Source organism: Nycticebus coucang, chromosome 16, assembly GCF_027406575.1.
Source record: "Nycticebus coucang isolate mNycCou1 chromosome 16, mNycCou1.pri, whole genome shotgun sequence".
Lineage (NCBI taxonomy): Eukaryota > Metazoa > Chordata > Mammalia > Primates > Lorisidae > Nycticebus > Nycticebus coucang.
Window position 1 is genome coordinate 139408 of NC_069795.1, and position 14944 is coordinate 154351.

At 42.2% G+C, this 14944-nt stretch overlaps 1 protein-coding gene across 5 annotated transcripts in view; it reads right to left on the reverse strand.

Annotated features, from left to right (window-relative positions):
- The window catches only part of PRMT2 (protein arginine methyltransferase 2), a 51061-nt gene extending 49143 nt beyond the window's left edge, over positions 1-1918 (reverse strand). For 3 of the 5 annotated variants that reach the window (XM_053564809.1, XM_053564807.1, XM_053564805.1), the window contains exons 1-2: positions 1783-1918; positions 635-733 (exon numbers count right to left, since the gene is read on the reverse strand). In XM_053564809.1, coding sequence (XP_053420784.1) covers positions 635-673 — 39 coding nt within the window. In that variant the 5' untranslated portion in view covers positions 674-733; positions 1783-1918. Of the gene's footprint in view, positions 1-634; positions 737-1782 lie in introns of all 5 variants that reach the window. The other 2 variants (XM_053564808.1, XM_053564806.1) reach the window with 1 other exon arrangement.
- Between the last annotated feature and the right edge of the window lie 13026 nt (positions 1919-14944).

Genomic DNA, 14944 nt, shown 5'->3' on the forward strand with positions numbered 1-14944 from the left:
ACCTATCAGGTATAATGCATGTTATTTTGGTAATAACGACACTAGAAGCCCCAACTTTGGCATCATACAGTTCATCCACAAAACAAGAATAATTGTACCCCCTAAATCTGTTGAAATATAAAATCAATTCCTATATATAAAAATCCAAATGAAAGTAGACAACTAGAATAAAAGAAAAACGATTGTTAAAATTGACATCACAGACGTGAAAATGTTTGATTTTTAAAAACATCATTTATTAAAGTATTTACTTTGTTAATTTTACATAATCAACTTTCCTTTAAGTTTAAGGTGACTTTTTAAAACTTACTAACTTGAATGAAACTAGATGAGTATCCCAGGGAGAAAATCAGTGCGAATCCATGAATCTTTGTTCGTATGTCAAGCTTGCCTTCAACACACTGCTAGTATTATACCTGGAATTTTGCTAAACTAAAAAAAAAAAAAAAACGCTTGTTTCACCAGCTCAGGTACCAAAAATGATATCTTGGATGACTAAGATGTTTTGGAGCATCCTAAGTATTTCCTTAGAAGTGTTACCCAATTCAGGATGTCATCCTACAATTGCATCTCAGCTCCTGGCAATGTTGTCGTTCATTAAACACAGGTTCCTAGAAACCAGAACCGAAATTACCTGAAATTCACTTCTGGGGCAGTCACCTGAAGTTGCCATAGTTCTGTTAGGCTCTTCCTCATAACTGCTGCTTTAAGTATTTCATTTTCTCTTCCATTTCTACTTTAAAAGAGAGAAACACAAAGTATTTATTACATTGCTTAATTATATTCACTTAACTTCTAAGGTCAAAGGTACTCTATTAAATAGAAGAAAATGTGTATGTGTGATGAGTGATCTAGAAGTAAAAGTTATAATCACAATTATTTACAAAGACTTCTAAACTTCAAATAGTGTTTCTTCACCTATCTGCAAGGTTTTAACCTTATTCATTTGCTGAAGCCTGTTATTAATAGCTTCTGTGAGATCACAGTGGTAATTTAAAATAATAAATCGAGGTCCAGTTCTTCTTTTGAACTCTGACAGCTTTAACTCCAATTAAAATTCCCTACCTCGGGCTTTAGTGTTTGCACTAACAGGAACCAACCTCTGCAACTCTGTACTATGCTACAGGATGGATGTGTTTTTTTCCAACGGCATAGCAATTCTTTATTTAAAATGCATACTTCACTACTAAATCAAAACCTGACACCTATTTTTGTGATACATATGATAAACACTGCTGTACATACAATAAGTCGTAAATCCTGGGTCCAGGGTGACACGGTGCTGGGCGGAGGCAGGACCCCGGCCCACCGAAGGGTGCCCAGAGAGGCCGAGGATGGGGAGGCAGAGGCCGACCAGAGCGAGGCGGAGTGCAGGGTGGCTGGGGCAGCCGCGTAAGGGCGAGGACCGGCGGAACCCGCCACAGGCTCAGGGGAGAGTGGACCGGTGAGGTGGGCGTGGCCCGGAAGAAAGGGGTGTGACTACGGACAAATTGTGAAGGTGGAGCCCCGAGCGTAAGGTGTGGCGTGGCTTAAGGAAAGGGGCGTGATTGAGGAAGAAGGGAGTTGGGAGGTGGGCGTGGCGCTGGGAGATGGGCGTGACGGGGCCCGGAGCCCACAGCCTCAGAACGCAGGGCAGACAAGCAGGGAGCTCCTCAGTGGTCCCGAAAAGGCGCGGAGGCCTTGGCCCGCCAGCGACGCACAGACAGGGAAAGGACCCCCTCATCTGGTGTGCCCTGAGTCACATGCGGTCCAGCCATCTGATCTGCCCATCAAGAAACCTACCTCAGCTGCGTTTCTCCGCTGGGTTCAGCAGCCACACCGCTGGTGCAGAGGGGCAGACTGCTCAGGAGACTGAGCCACCGCCCTCGACCCGCGCAGGCGCACTGCGTGAGGGCTGTCTGCGGAGAAGGCCCCGCCCAGGGCCCGGCGTCCCACACAGGCGCAGTCCGTACGCGCCCCTTCGTCTGGGGAAGCCGATCCGCCACCCTTGATCTCCGCAGGCGCGGTGCGCACGGGGCTCCAGCGGACAGGACTCCGCCCGCGGCTTGACGTCCCACGCAGGCGCACTTCAAGCTCTGTCCTTCCCGCAGTCGTTCGCAGGGGTAAACCTCCTTCTTGTGTGGAGGTTCAACCTTGTCGTGGCCGGTATTCAGAGGCTCAGCAGAGAGTCAGATCCAGAGGCGGGTGTGGGGCCCGACCTGGAGACGGGGCGCGGGGCTGGGAGTCCGACCCGGAGAGGAGACGTGGGTAGTGGATGGGTTCCGACCCAGAGAGGGCTGAATGAAGTGAAGTGGTGACTCCACTGTGGTTTGGTCAGTTGAGCCTGGTGCTAGAGCTCAGTCCAAACCGTGAACTAAAATCTTGAGTACTCCCAGCTGACTAGGACCCCTGCCCTTGGTGAAGGGGACCCCAGAAATACCCAAAAGCTGATTTAATGACCATGAGAAGGGCAGTCAGGCCTCGTCAGACCCCCTCACTTCCCCCTCTTCCTGGAGATGTCTTTTGTCACTCATTAGAAGGCGAAGGCTACACAAGACAAAACCTCACCTGCTGGCCACCAATTTACTTAAAAAGGTCACCTTAGTTTCGGTATATGTCTGGTATATGTTCATTGGCTTGTGTCTGATTAAAAGACTTAAAATATGGCTTAGCACAGTGGTTAGGTGTTGGCCACATACACCGAGGCTGGCGGGTTCAAACCTAGCCCGGGCCAACTAAACAACGACAACTTCAACAAAAAATAGCCAGGCGTTGTGGCGGGAGCCTGTAGTCCCAGCTACTTGAGAGGCTGAAGCAAGAGAATCGCTTAAGCACAAGGGTTTGAGGTTGCCGTGGGCTGTGACGCTAGGACACTCTACCGAGGGCGACATAGCAAGACTCTCAAAAAAAAAAAAAAAAGATTTAAAATATTCCAAGCCTTTGACCAATTACAAATCAAAGAATCTTTAAACCTACCTGTAATCTCCTGGCTTTGGGATGTGTTTTCAGGCCAAAGCAATGTGCACCTTCCATATACTGCTTTATGATATTCCCATCTCCCTGAAATATATAAAAGCAAACTGTAACTCCCTCACAGGAAACCACTTGTTCAAGGCTTCTTGGGTGTGGCTCTGGGTCACTGTCACACTCAGAATAAACATCTTTAAATTATTTTACAGGGTTTGGGTTATTTTCTGTTGACAAAACCAGTGACCTCCCATGAATCTCATTTAACAATTTTCCCCCTTGGTCAGGCTCTGCCTAGGACCTCACTGCTTTCAGTCACCATCAGTTGGATTTTCAGCTCAATGCAGTGTTCATACATTATAGTGTCTTAGTTTTCATGCTTTTCTTGAAGTTGTCATTCTTGCCAGAAAAAGACTCTGTGCTTAATTAGCATTGAGCAGATGGCTGCGTGTAGACATTTAAGATGGTTGGAGGATGCAGTGCACAGGAGGACACTATTGTCACTATCAGGAGGGGACTTTGGAGTATGCTCTTAGCAGGGTCCCCACAAATCAATCTCTCTAAAAGCAGCAAATCAGAGAATAGCCAGTTGAGGAATCTACCCAGTTTAACAGAACAGCCTGTTAGTTTTATTTATCTCTATGGTATAGAAAATGTTAGCACTACACAGTCTGCCCTCAGCAAATTGGTAATCTGGCATCCCATGATTGATTTAAATTAAAGCAAGGAGTGAGAATAAGTGGGTCTAGAAGTCAGTCCATAAAAGGGACTAGTGGAGCAAACAGTTGTGTTAGAGACGTTGCTAAATTTAGCCATTGGGTGGACTAAAGGATCCAAGATCTGAGTTTTCCTTGACAGATCCAACATGTCAAGTTGCCTGGAGAAGCCACTGATTGTGAAATTCTAACGATAGCAACATAGTGCCAAGCAAAAGTAGTAGGCATAAGCAAGAAGAAATTAAGACAGGGAGTGCTATTCCAACATCTTAGGAAAAGCTGTCCACAGCTTTGTTGTTGTGAGGCCATCAACAGCTCATCCTGGTTTGTAGTTTGAGCATCTCCAGTTGTGGCACCAGGCCTGTCAGTGACCATAAGTGGCCCACACATCACACGTTGTCCCTTGAAATCTTCATTGAGTTCTTGTTCTACATTGGAGAGTCACAGCCAGATACTGGAAGAGACCAGAAGACTTTAAGATCCAGTCCAATCTACAGGTAAATAATAAAAATGCAAAAAGAGGGCGGCGCCTGTGGCTCAGTGAGTAGGGCGCCGGCCCCATATGCCGAGGGTGGCGGGTTCGGACCCAGCCCCGGCCAAACTGCAACAGAAAAATAGCCGGGCGTTGTGGCGCGCGCCTGTAGTCCCAGCTGCTCGGGAGGCTGAGGCAAGAGAATCACTTAAGCCCAAAGGTTAGAGGTTGCTGTGAGCCGTGTGACGCCACGGCACTCTACCCGAGGGCGGTATAGTGAGACTCTGTCTCTACAAAAAAAAAATGCAAAAAGAAAGATTATAATAACAAGTACAATATAGATTTTTTTTCAGAAACAATTTTTCTCTCTGCAGTACCACTATTTCTACCAAAGATAATCGGTAAGATTAATTTGTTTGCAAAATAACTTTAGTCTCACCAAACTTGTCCTGATTGTTTACCTAAGTGCAGGAAGAGCAGTAGTGATTGACCGCATAGACTCTGTAATTTGCTTGCTGGAACTTTTTTTTTTCTTTTTTTGAGACCAAGTCTCACTTTGTCACCCTCAGTAGAGTGCTATGACATCATAGCTCACAGCAACCTCAGACTCTTGGGCTCAAGTGATTCTCTTGCCTCAGCCTCCCAAGTAACTGGGACTACAGGTGCCCACCACAATGCCTGAGGTCTCGCTCTGGCTGAGACTGGCCTTGAACCTGTGAGCTCAGGCAATCTACCTGCCTCGGCCTCCCAGAGTGCTAGGATTACAGGAGTGAGCCACTACACCTGGCCAAAAAAAATTTAATTAGCTGGACACAGTGGCACAAGCCTGTAGTCCCAGCTATTCAGAAGGCTGAGGCAAGAAAACTGACCCCAGTGTTTGAGATTATTGTCAGCTATGATGACGCCCCTGCACCCCAGTCTGTGACAGAGCAAGATCCTGTCTCTAAAATAAAAAAATAAAAAACAAAAAACTTTCAGGAAAGCATCTAATCAAAGTTGTTTGTGGAGTCCAATACTTAAAATAGCCATGGTTGCAAAGCTAATTAATTCTTTATGATAATGATACAACTCACAGAGAAATTTGGTTATTTCTGTGGCATTGAAATATGTTAACATAATATGATAGATAGATAAATTATGATAGATAACATTAGATTTATAGGAATCTCATACACATTTTGGAACATGTATCAATAACATGCCCATAAATATAACTTTAAAAAGTTTTGGCATCACTACCATTTCACAATGCTTCCTATATAATTTAATGTATTAAATAAGCCTAATTGGCTGGGCGCGGTGGCTCACACCTGTAATCCCAGCACTTGGGAGGCCGGGGCAGATGGATTGCCTGAGCTCACAGGTTCAAGACCAGCCTGAGCCACACCGAGACCCCCATCTCTAAAAACAGCCGGACATTGTAGTGGGCACCTGTAATCCCAGCTACTTGGGAGGCTGAGGCAAGAGGATCACTTGAACCCAAGAGTTTGAGGTTGCTGTGAGCTAAGATGAGCTAAGATGTGAGCACTCTACCAAGAGTGAGCAAGTGAGCCTATGTCTCAAAATCAATCAAGAAATAAATACATAAATAAGCCTAATTAGCTTATTTCTCTTTTATGAGGTGAGAGTCATATCCTTCAAGGCTTTCCAGTGGCTGGACCGCATTTGATTTGCTTGAAACTTCGTTTTGGTTTTAAAATTCTGATTTGAGAGGACTCGTGTCTGTCTTCTTGTGTCTGTATAGGAAACCCAAAACAGTTGCTAGCAGAGCCAGCAGGGGGGTATGTTTTGTCTACTTTGCCAGATCCTGAGCAGAGTAAAAGGCCTTGGTGTCCTTGTTATTTACGTGGTCTCATATCATCTTGGCTGATATAGGAAAGGCTAATTCAATTCCTCCATTAGTCCACTGGGGTATATTCTGCAGACTTGGATGGCTTTTGGCTACAAACTAAAAATTCCAAGAAAATGGTTCTCTTTTGTAGCCAGTGAGTGGGATGGTCAAAGTTCCAACTCTTCTAGAAGCTCCTGCTGAGGGAACCCAGGAACCCAACAAGCCAGCAAGAGAGTAAACATTCCGGAGGAGGGAGACAAGATGGCGGCCTGAAGCCAGCTTTCCACAGAGGCTCCGGTCCAGAAGGAGAGTTAAAGGACAGAAATTTAGCAAGTAACCTGGTGGATTAGAGCTGCACCAAGAGAGAAGGTTGAAGAATGCACATCAACCCCGCTGAGGTGAGCTGCGACCCCAAGGATACAAACAAAAGGTACAAAATCCATCACCAAGCAGACAGGAGTCCCCTCCCCCATGAGAATGGCTTGGAGTGCCCCACAAACAAATGAGCAGAGTTCAAAGGTCCTCCCACTATACTCCACAGGAGAGACCCTCTAAAAACTGGACCTAACTCCCCTACTAGGGTGCCATGGCACTCTCCTGCCAGGCATAAAACTGTATAAAACTGTATATGTTCTCTACCTGCAATTCTGAGCTCCCAGCACTCCCCTCCACTCTCACTCTAAGGTCTGGAGGCCTGTCCCCCAGAATCTTGGGTGGTTTTTTGAGGGGTGTGGACAGGGCCTGGACTTCAACTGGTCAGTGCTGATTCTGCGGCACGGGAGTGAGGAGAGGACAATCGGCTGAGAGGGAACCACACCAGAGCGGCGGTGCCCCAAGGTACAGACCAGCAGCCGTTTTTGGATACAATAGGAATACAACAATGTCCCGGGATATTCCAAAGTCACCCCGCCCCCCAGTCTCTCTGGGCAACCAGAGGAGGCCAGGCATCTTCTCAGGTGGCAACCACCGCAGACAGATCTGGGACAGAAATGCAGGCCCCATGAGTAAAGGGTTTGCCTGAAGCAGTACCGGCCTGGGTGGAGCGCAGGGACTAGAAAACGCACGCACAGAGCCGGGAGATTCCCAGGGCGGGGCTGACCTAGAAGACCACTTTACTGAGCCTAAGGTGCACCCAGCCCCCAGGGGACCATCAGCTTAAACAAAGGAGGGCAGGCAGAGGCTGGATCTGACAGGTAACCATGCTGTGAATATAAACAGCTGAGACAATCAGCAGCACAGACAGGGCCTGAGGCACAGCTTCTGGGAACTCAAAACAGCTTCTCTTCTGCAGGGGAATTTAGCAGGGACAGAAACAACCCCCCGCAAAGTTGTTCTGTTCTGTCAGTAACGTCAATCAGGGGCAGGGCCGGAACTGAGTGAACACCCCCCAGCCTCCATCAAGCACCCAAAGTTGACAGGCCGCACCTCCCCCTGCTGGATAGAAGCAGAGAGCAGCGGCCTGGCTGAGTAGATTCAGATTTCCTTGTGATTCAGGTGGGTGCAAACCCCTGGAGTATCTGCTCATTGGAGGCAACTGGGTCACAGCCCTTCGGGATTATCAGTGGCTGGGTGTGATAGAGGTGCAAGGTAGGGAAGGAGGCGTCAAACTTCCCAGACTAATCTATGTTCTGGGTGGATCCTCCTGACTTCACGGAGCACTGGAGCAAGTCATATTTGAGTTGTCAGCAGACCCCTGTGATCTAGTTGCCAGAGACCTTTTAAACTCACCCACCTGAGATAGGTGTGGACTGAGACAATTGATTTGGACCTTTTGAACTGAGCCAATCGCCCAAGGACTATCCAAGTGGTGCCCCGGGTGTGTTGTTGTAGAAAGGATTGATTTTCCTTTTCCAATTGTTACCTAAGTGGGGCAGGGTGACTTAATTGCTGGTATTTCTCCACAGCTGAGACTTCAACCCAGAGTAACTGTTTCACTAGGGTTGGACAGAGACCAACTGAAAACAAGACAGAGCTACTAAGCCCCACCACACCAAACAGGTCCCCAGTTTCTCAGGCTGTAGCACTGTACAAGTCCTCGACAAAGCTCCAGGGGAAAAGTCAAATGGTGTAAAATAATCATGGGCCGGACCAGGCTGTAGCACTGTACAAGTCCTCGACAAAGCTCCAGGGGAAAAGTCAAATGGTGTAAAATAATCATGGGCTGGAATCAGTGGAAAAACTCTGATGAATAACGAGAATAGATCAACACCTCCCCTCCCCCTCCAAGGAAAGATATGGCAGATGTAACTGAAGATCTCATTCATAAACAGCTGGCCGAGATGTCAGAAATTGAATTCAGAATTTGGATTGCAAACAAGATTAATAGAATGGAGGAAAATTTGGAATTAGAAATTTGAGGAGCAATTCAAAAGTTGGAATTAGAAATTTGAGGAGAAATTCAAAAGTTGTCTCAAGAATTCAATGAATTTAAAGACAAAACCACCAAAGATTTTGACACACCGAAGCAAGAATTTTCAGCCCTCAAAGATCTGAAAAATACAGTAGAATCCCTCAGTAACAGGGTGGAGCAAGCAGAAGAAAGGATTTCTGACATTGAAGACAAAGCTTTTGAATGCTCCCAAACACTCAAAGAGGAAGAGAAATGGAGAGCAAAAACTGATCATTCTCTCAGAGAGCTCTGGGATAATTAGAAGAAAGCTAATATGCACCACATTGGAATCCCAGAAAGTGATGAAATGGCTTCGCAGAGCATAGAGGCTCTTCTCCATGAAATTATGAAAGAGAATTTTCCAGACATGCCAAGAGATTCTGAAATTCAGATAGAAGACAGTTTCAGAACCCAGTATGACTCAACCCAAATAAGACATCCCCCGGGCATATCATAATTAACTTCACTAAAGTTAATATGAAAGAGAAAATTCTGAAAGCAGCCAGATGTAAGAAATCCATTACCTACAAAGGTAAGAATATTAGAATGACTGCAGATCTCTCAGCTGAAACTTTTCAAGCCAGAAGAGGATGGTCATCGACTTTTAATCTCCTAAAGGAAAGTAACTTTCAACTTCGGATCCTGTATCCAGCTAAACTGAGTTTCATTTATGATGGAGAAATTAAATACTTTAATGACATTCATATGTTGAAGAAATTTGCCATAACCAAACCAGCTCTTCAGGATATTCTCAGACCTATTCTCCATAATGACCAGCACAATCCTCTACCACAGAAGTAAACTCACTCAGAAACTTTTGATCAAACTCCAACTTCCACAGTGGTGAAAGGATTAACAATGTCCACTGGACTTTCAAAAAACTCGATACCCAAAATTTTACCAGACTTATCAATATTCTCCATTAATGTGAATGGCTTAAACTGTCCTATAAAGAGGCACAGGTTGACTGACTGGATACAAAAACTCATGCCAGATATTTGCTGCATACAAGAATCACATCTTACCTTAAAAGATAAATACAGACTCAGGGTGAAAGGATGGTCATCCATATTTCAGGCAAATGGTAAACTGAAAAAAGCAGGTGTGGCAATTCTATTTGCAGACACAATAGGCTTTAAACCAACAGGTAAGGAAGGATAAGAATGGTCACTTCATATTTGTTAAGGGTAATACTCAATATGATAAGATTTCAATTATTAATATTTATGCACCCAACCAGAATGCGCCTCAATTTTAAGAGAAACTCTAACAGACATGAGCAACTTGATTTCCTCCAGCTCCATAATAGTTGGAAATTTCAACACTCCTTTGGCAGTGTTGAATAGATACTCCAGTAAGAAGCTGAGCAAAGAAATTTTAGATTTAAACCTAACCATCCAACATGTGGATTTAGCAGACATCTACAGAACATTTCATCCCAACAAAACTGAATACACATACTTCTCATCAGCCCATGGAACATACTCCAAAATTGATCACATCTTAGGTCACAAGTCTAACCTCAGTAAATTTAAAGGAACAGAAAGTATTCCTTGCATCTTCTTGGATTAAAGGAATAAAAGTTGAACTCAGTAACAACAGGAATCTGCATATTCATACAAAAACATGGAAGTCAAATAACCTTATGCTGAATGACAGCTGGGTCATAGATGAGATTAAGAATGAAATTACCAAATTTTTGGAACAAAATGACAATGAAGACATGAATTATCAGAACCTGTGAGATACTGCAAGGGCAGTCCTAGGAGGAACTGCAAGCCTTCCTCAAGAGAATGGAAAGAGAAGAAGTTAACAACTTAATGGGACATCTCAAGCAACTGGAAAAGGAAGAACATTCCAACCCCAAACCCAGTAGAAGAAAAGAAATAACCAAAATTAGAGCAGAATTAAATGATATTGAAAGCAAAAGAATTATACAACAGATCAATAAATCCAAAAGTTGGTTTTTTGAAAAGGTCAATAAAATAGATAAACCTTTGGCTAACCTAACCAGGAAAAAAAGAGTAAAATCTCTAATTTCATCAATCAGAAACAACAAAGACAAAATAACAGACTCCTCAGAAATTCAAGAAATCCTTAATGAATATTACAAGAAACTTTATTCTCAGAAATATGAAAATCTGAAGGAAACTGACCAATACCTGGAAGCACGATACCTTCCAAGACTTAGCCAGAATCAAGTGGAAATGTTGAACAGACCAATGTCAAGTTCTGAAATAGCATCAACCATATGAAATCTCCCTAAAAAGAAAAGCCCGGGACCAAATGGCTTCACATCAGAATTCTACCAAACCTTTAAAGAGGAACTAGTACCTATATTACTCAACCTGTTCCAAAATATAGAAAAAGAAGGAAGACTACCCAACATGTTCTATGAGCAAACATCACCCTGATCCCCAAACCAGGTAAAGACCCAAGAAGAAAAGAATATTATAGACCAATATCACTAATGAATATAGATGCCAAAATATTCAACAAGATCCTAACAAATAGAATCCAGCAACACATCAAACAAACTATACATCATGACCACGTCGGTTTTATCCCAGGGTCTCAAGGCTGGTTTGATATACGTAAATCTATTAGTATAATTCAGCACATAAATTAAAAAGCAAAGACCATATGATTCTCTCAATTGATGCAGAAAAAGCTTTTGATAATATCCAGCATCCCTTCATGATCAGAACACTTAAGAAAATTGGTATAGAAGGGACATTTCTTAAACTGATAGAGGCCATCTACAGCAAACCCACAGCCAATATCATATTGAATGGAGTGAAATTGAAATCTTTTCCACTCAGATCAGGAACCAGACAAGGCTGCCCATTGTCTCCATTGCTCTTTAACATTGTAATGGAAGTTTTAGCCATCACAATTAGGGAAGAAAAGGCAATCAAGGGTATCCATATAGGGTCAGAAGAGATCAAACTTTCGCTCTTCGCAGAGGATATGATTATATATCTGGAAAACACCAGGGATTCTACTACAAAACTCTTAGAAGTGATCAAGGAATACAGCAGTGTCTCAGGTTACAAAATCAACATCCATAAATTGGTAGTCTTTATATATACCAACAATAGTCAAGCTGGAAAAACAGTTAAGGACTCTATTCCATTGACAGTAGTGCCAAAGAAGATGAAATATTTGGGAGTTTATCTAACAAAAGATGTGAAAGATCTCTATAAAGAGAACTATGAAACTCTAAGAAAAGAAATAGCTGAAAATGTTAACAAATGGAAAAACATACCATGCTTATGGCTTGGCAGAATCAACATTGTCCATATTACCAATAATGTCCATATTACCCAAAGCAACATACAATTTTAATGCAATCCCTATTAAAGTTTTACTGTCATACTTTAAAGAGCTTGAAAAAATACTTCATTTTATATGGAATCAGAAACAAACCTCGAATAGTCAAGACATTACTCAGAAATAAAAACAAAGCAGAAGGAATCATGCTACCAGACCTCAGACTATACTATAAATCGATAGTGATCAAAACAGCATGGTACTGGCACAAAAACAGAGAGATACAAGTATGGAACAAAACAGAGAACCAAGAGATGAACCCAGCTACTTACCGTTATTTGATCTTTGACAAGCCAATTAAAAACATTCAGTGGGGAAAAGATTCCTTATTTAACAAATGGTGCTGCGTGAACTGGCTGGCAACCAGTAGAAGACTGAAACTGGACCCACACCTTTCACTATTAACTGAGATAGACTCTCACTGGATTAGACATTTAAACTTAAGACATGAAACTATAAAAATACTAGAAGAGAGTGCAGGGAAAACCCTTGAAGAAATCGGTCTAGGTGAGTATTTTATGAGGAGGACTCCCCAGGCAATTGAAGCAGCTTCAAAAATACACTACTGGGACCTGATCAAACTAAAAAGCTTCTGCACAGCCAAGAACACAGTAAGTAAAGCAAGCAAACATCCATCAGAATGGGAGAAGATATTTGCAGGTTATGTTTCTGACAAAGGTTTAATAACCAGAATTCACAGAGAACTCAAACGTATAAGCAAGAAAGGAACAAGTGATCCCATAGCAGGCTGGGTGAGGGACTTGAAGAGAAAATTCTCTGAAGACAGGTGCACAGCCTACAGACATATGAAAAAATGCTCATCATCCTTAATCATCAGAGAAATGCAAATCAAAACTACTTTGAGATATCATCTAACTCCAGTAAGATTAGCCCATATCACAAAATCCCAAGACCAGAGATGTTGGTGTGGATGTGGAGAAAAGGGAACACTTCTACACTGCTGGTAGGAATGCAAATTAATACATTGCTTTTGGAAAGATGTTTGGAGAACACTTAGAGATCTAAAAATAGATCTGCCAGTCAATCCTATAATTCCTCTACTAGGTATATACCCAGAAGACCAAAAATCACATTATAACAAAGATATTTGTACCAGAATGTTTATTGCAGCCCAATTCATAATTGCTAAATCATGGAAAAAGCCCAAGTGCCCATCGATCCACGAATGGATTAATAAATTGTGGTATATGTACACCACGGAATATTATGCAGCCTTAAAGAAAGATGGAGACTTTACCTCTTTCATGTTTATATGGATGGAGCTGGAACATATTCTTCTTAGTAAAGTATCTCAAGAATGGAAGAAAAAGTATCCAAGGTACTCAGCCCTACTATGAAACTAATTTATGGCTTTCATATGAAAGCTATAACCCAGTTATAACCTAAGAATATGGGAAGGGGGAGGGGAGGGAAGGATGGGCGGAGGGAGGGTGATTGGTGGGATTACACCTGTGGTGCATCTTACAGGGGTACATGTGAAACTTAGTAAATGTAGAATATATACAGATATATATAGATATATAGATATATTCTGTGCTTTCACCACTGAAGCTCGGTTCACATCCCCGTCAGGGAACCAATCTTTTGAATTTGATATTGGGGTGACTTTTGACTCTTTGTGTTGTCCCTTTATTGATCCTTCCCATTCCATGGATGCTTTTTGAAATACTTTTCCATTGGTGGGGCATGTGGGGCTTTGACGCCTTTGTGTTGGAGACAGCTGAGAAGTTAAAGCCCTAGAGAATGTGTCTGCAATGGAATGCAAGTTGTATTCCATTTGCAGCTAGCAAAACTTTCCTTTCTTTGAGCTGAGTTTGGGTGGTTGTGTATCTGGTAAGGACCACCTTGTGTGTTCTTGGTTAAGTTGGAACCAGGATTAAGGTCCATGGGCTTCATTCTGAAGGCACCTTTGGTAGAAGAGATTCATAAGCCAGAATTATCAGCTGTTTATCTTGGGTAAAATCTGAATAATATGAGTTTTAGAAGGATTTTTTAAAAGGAGCTACATGGTCAAAAGTCAGCTAAATTAAAGGCTAATACCCTACCCCTACAGTAAAAAAGGAAAAGGGAGAAAACACTTGTGTGTGGCTGGCAAGTCACTGGCTGAGGGTGGCTTTTTACAGTAAACAGTTTTTACTACAGGGGCTACTCTGTATGTTCAGATTTTTTTAAAGGGTACAGTTTAAATGCTTACAAAAATGCATTTATAAAAAGTGCACTGTAAAAACATTATGTATCCTGGCTCATGGCATTTCTCTCTTTCAGGAAAACTGGGATTCAGTATGGGCCCCACCCTGAGCTCAGAGGTCCACTTAGAAAACAGAATGCCACGTACATAACTAGATTGGTTTCCAAAATGTAACATTCTGACATTTAGCCGGTTATTTTTTTGAGATTTCTGAATTTCCACTAGGCTCATCCATGTGTCTCCTTATCAAATTGACTTGATAATTTATCTGTAAGTTTATAAAGACATAATATAAATGTCAATTACTTGATAATTTATCTATAAGCTTACAAAGACATAAAAATGTGTTTTTTCTTTTTAAAAAGTAATTTTGTCTAGTTTAGAGGTTTTAAAAGTTGTTTTAGGCTCCTCATATAGAACACATTACCCCAAAGATAAAGAATATACATTCTTCTCATCACCCCATGGAACATTCTCCAAAATTGATCATATCCTGGGACACAAAACAAATATCAACAGAATCAAAAGAATTGAAATTTTACCTTGTATCTTCTCAGACCATAAAGGTGGAACTCAACTCTAACAAAAATGCTCGACCCCACCCAAAGGCATGGAAATTAAACCATCTTCTGTTGAATAACAGATGGGTGCAGGAAGAAATAAAACAGGAAATCATTAACTTCCTTGAGCATAACAACAATGAAGACATAAGCTACCAAAACCTGTGGGATACTGCAAAAGCACTTTTGAGAGGAAAATTCATTGCTTTAGATGCCTACATTTGAAAAACAGAAAGAGCGCGCATCAATAATCTCACAAGCGATCTTATGGAATTGGAAAAAGAAGAACAATCTAAGCCTAAACTCAGTAGAAGAAAAGAAATATCCAAAATCAAATCAGAGATCAATGAAATTGAAAACAAAAGAATCATTCAGAAAATTAATGAAACAAGGAGTTGGTTTTTTGAAAAAAAAAAAAATAGATAAGCCATTGGCCAGACTAACAAGGAATAGAAAAGTAAAATCTCTAGTAACCTCAATCAGACATG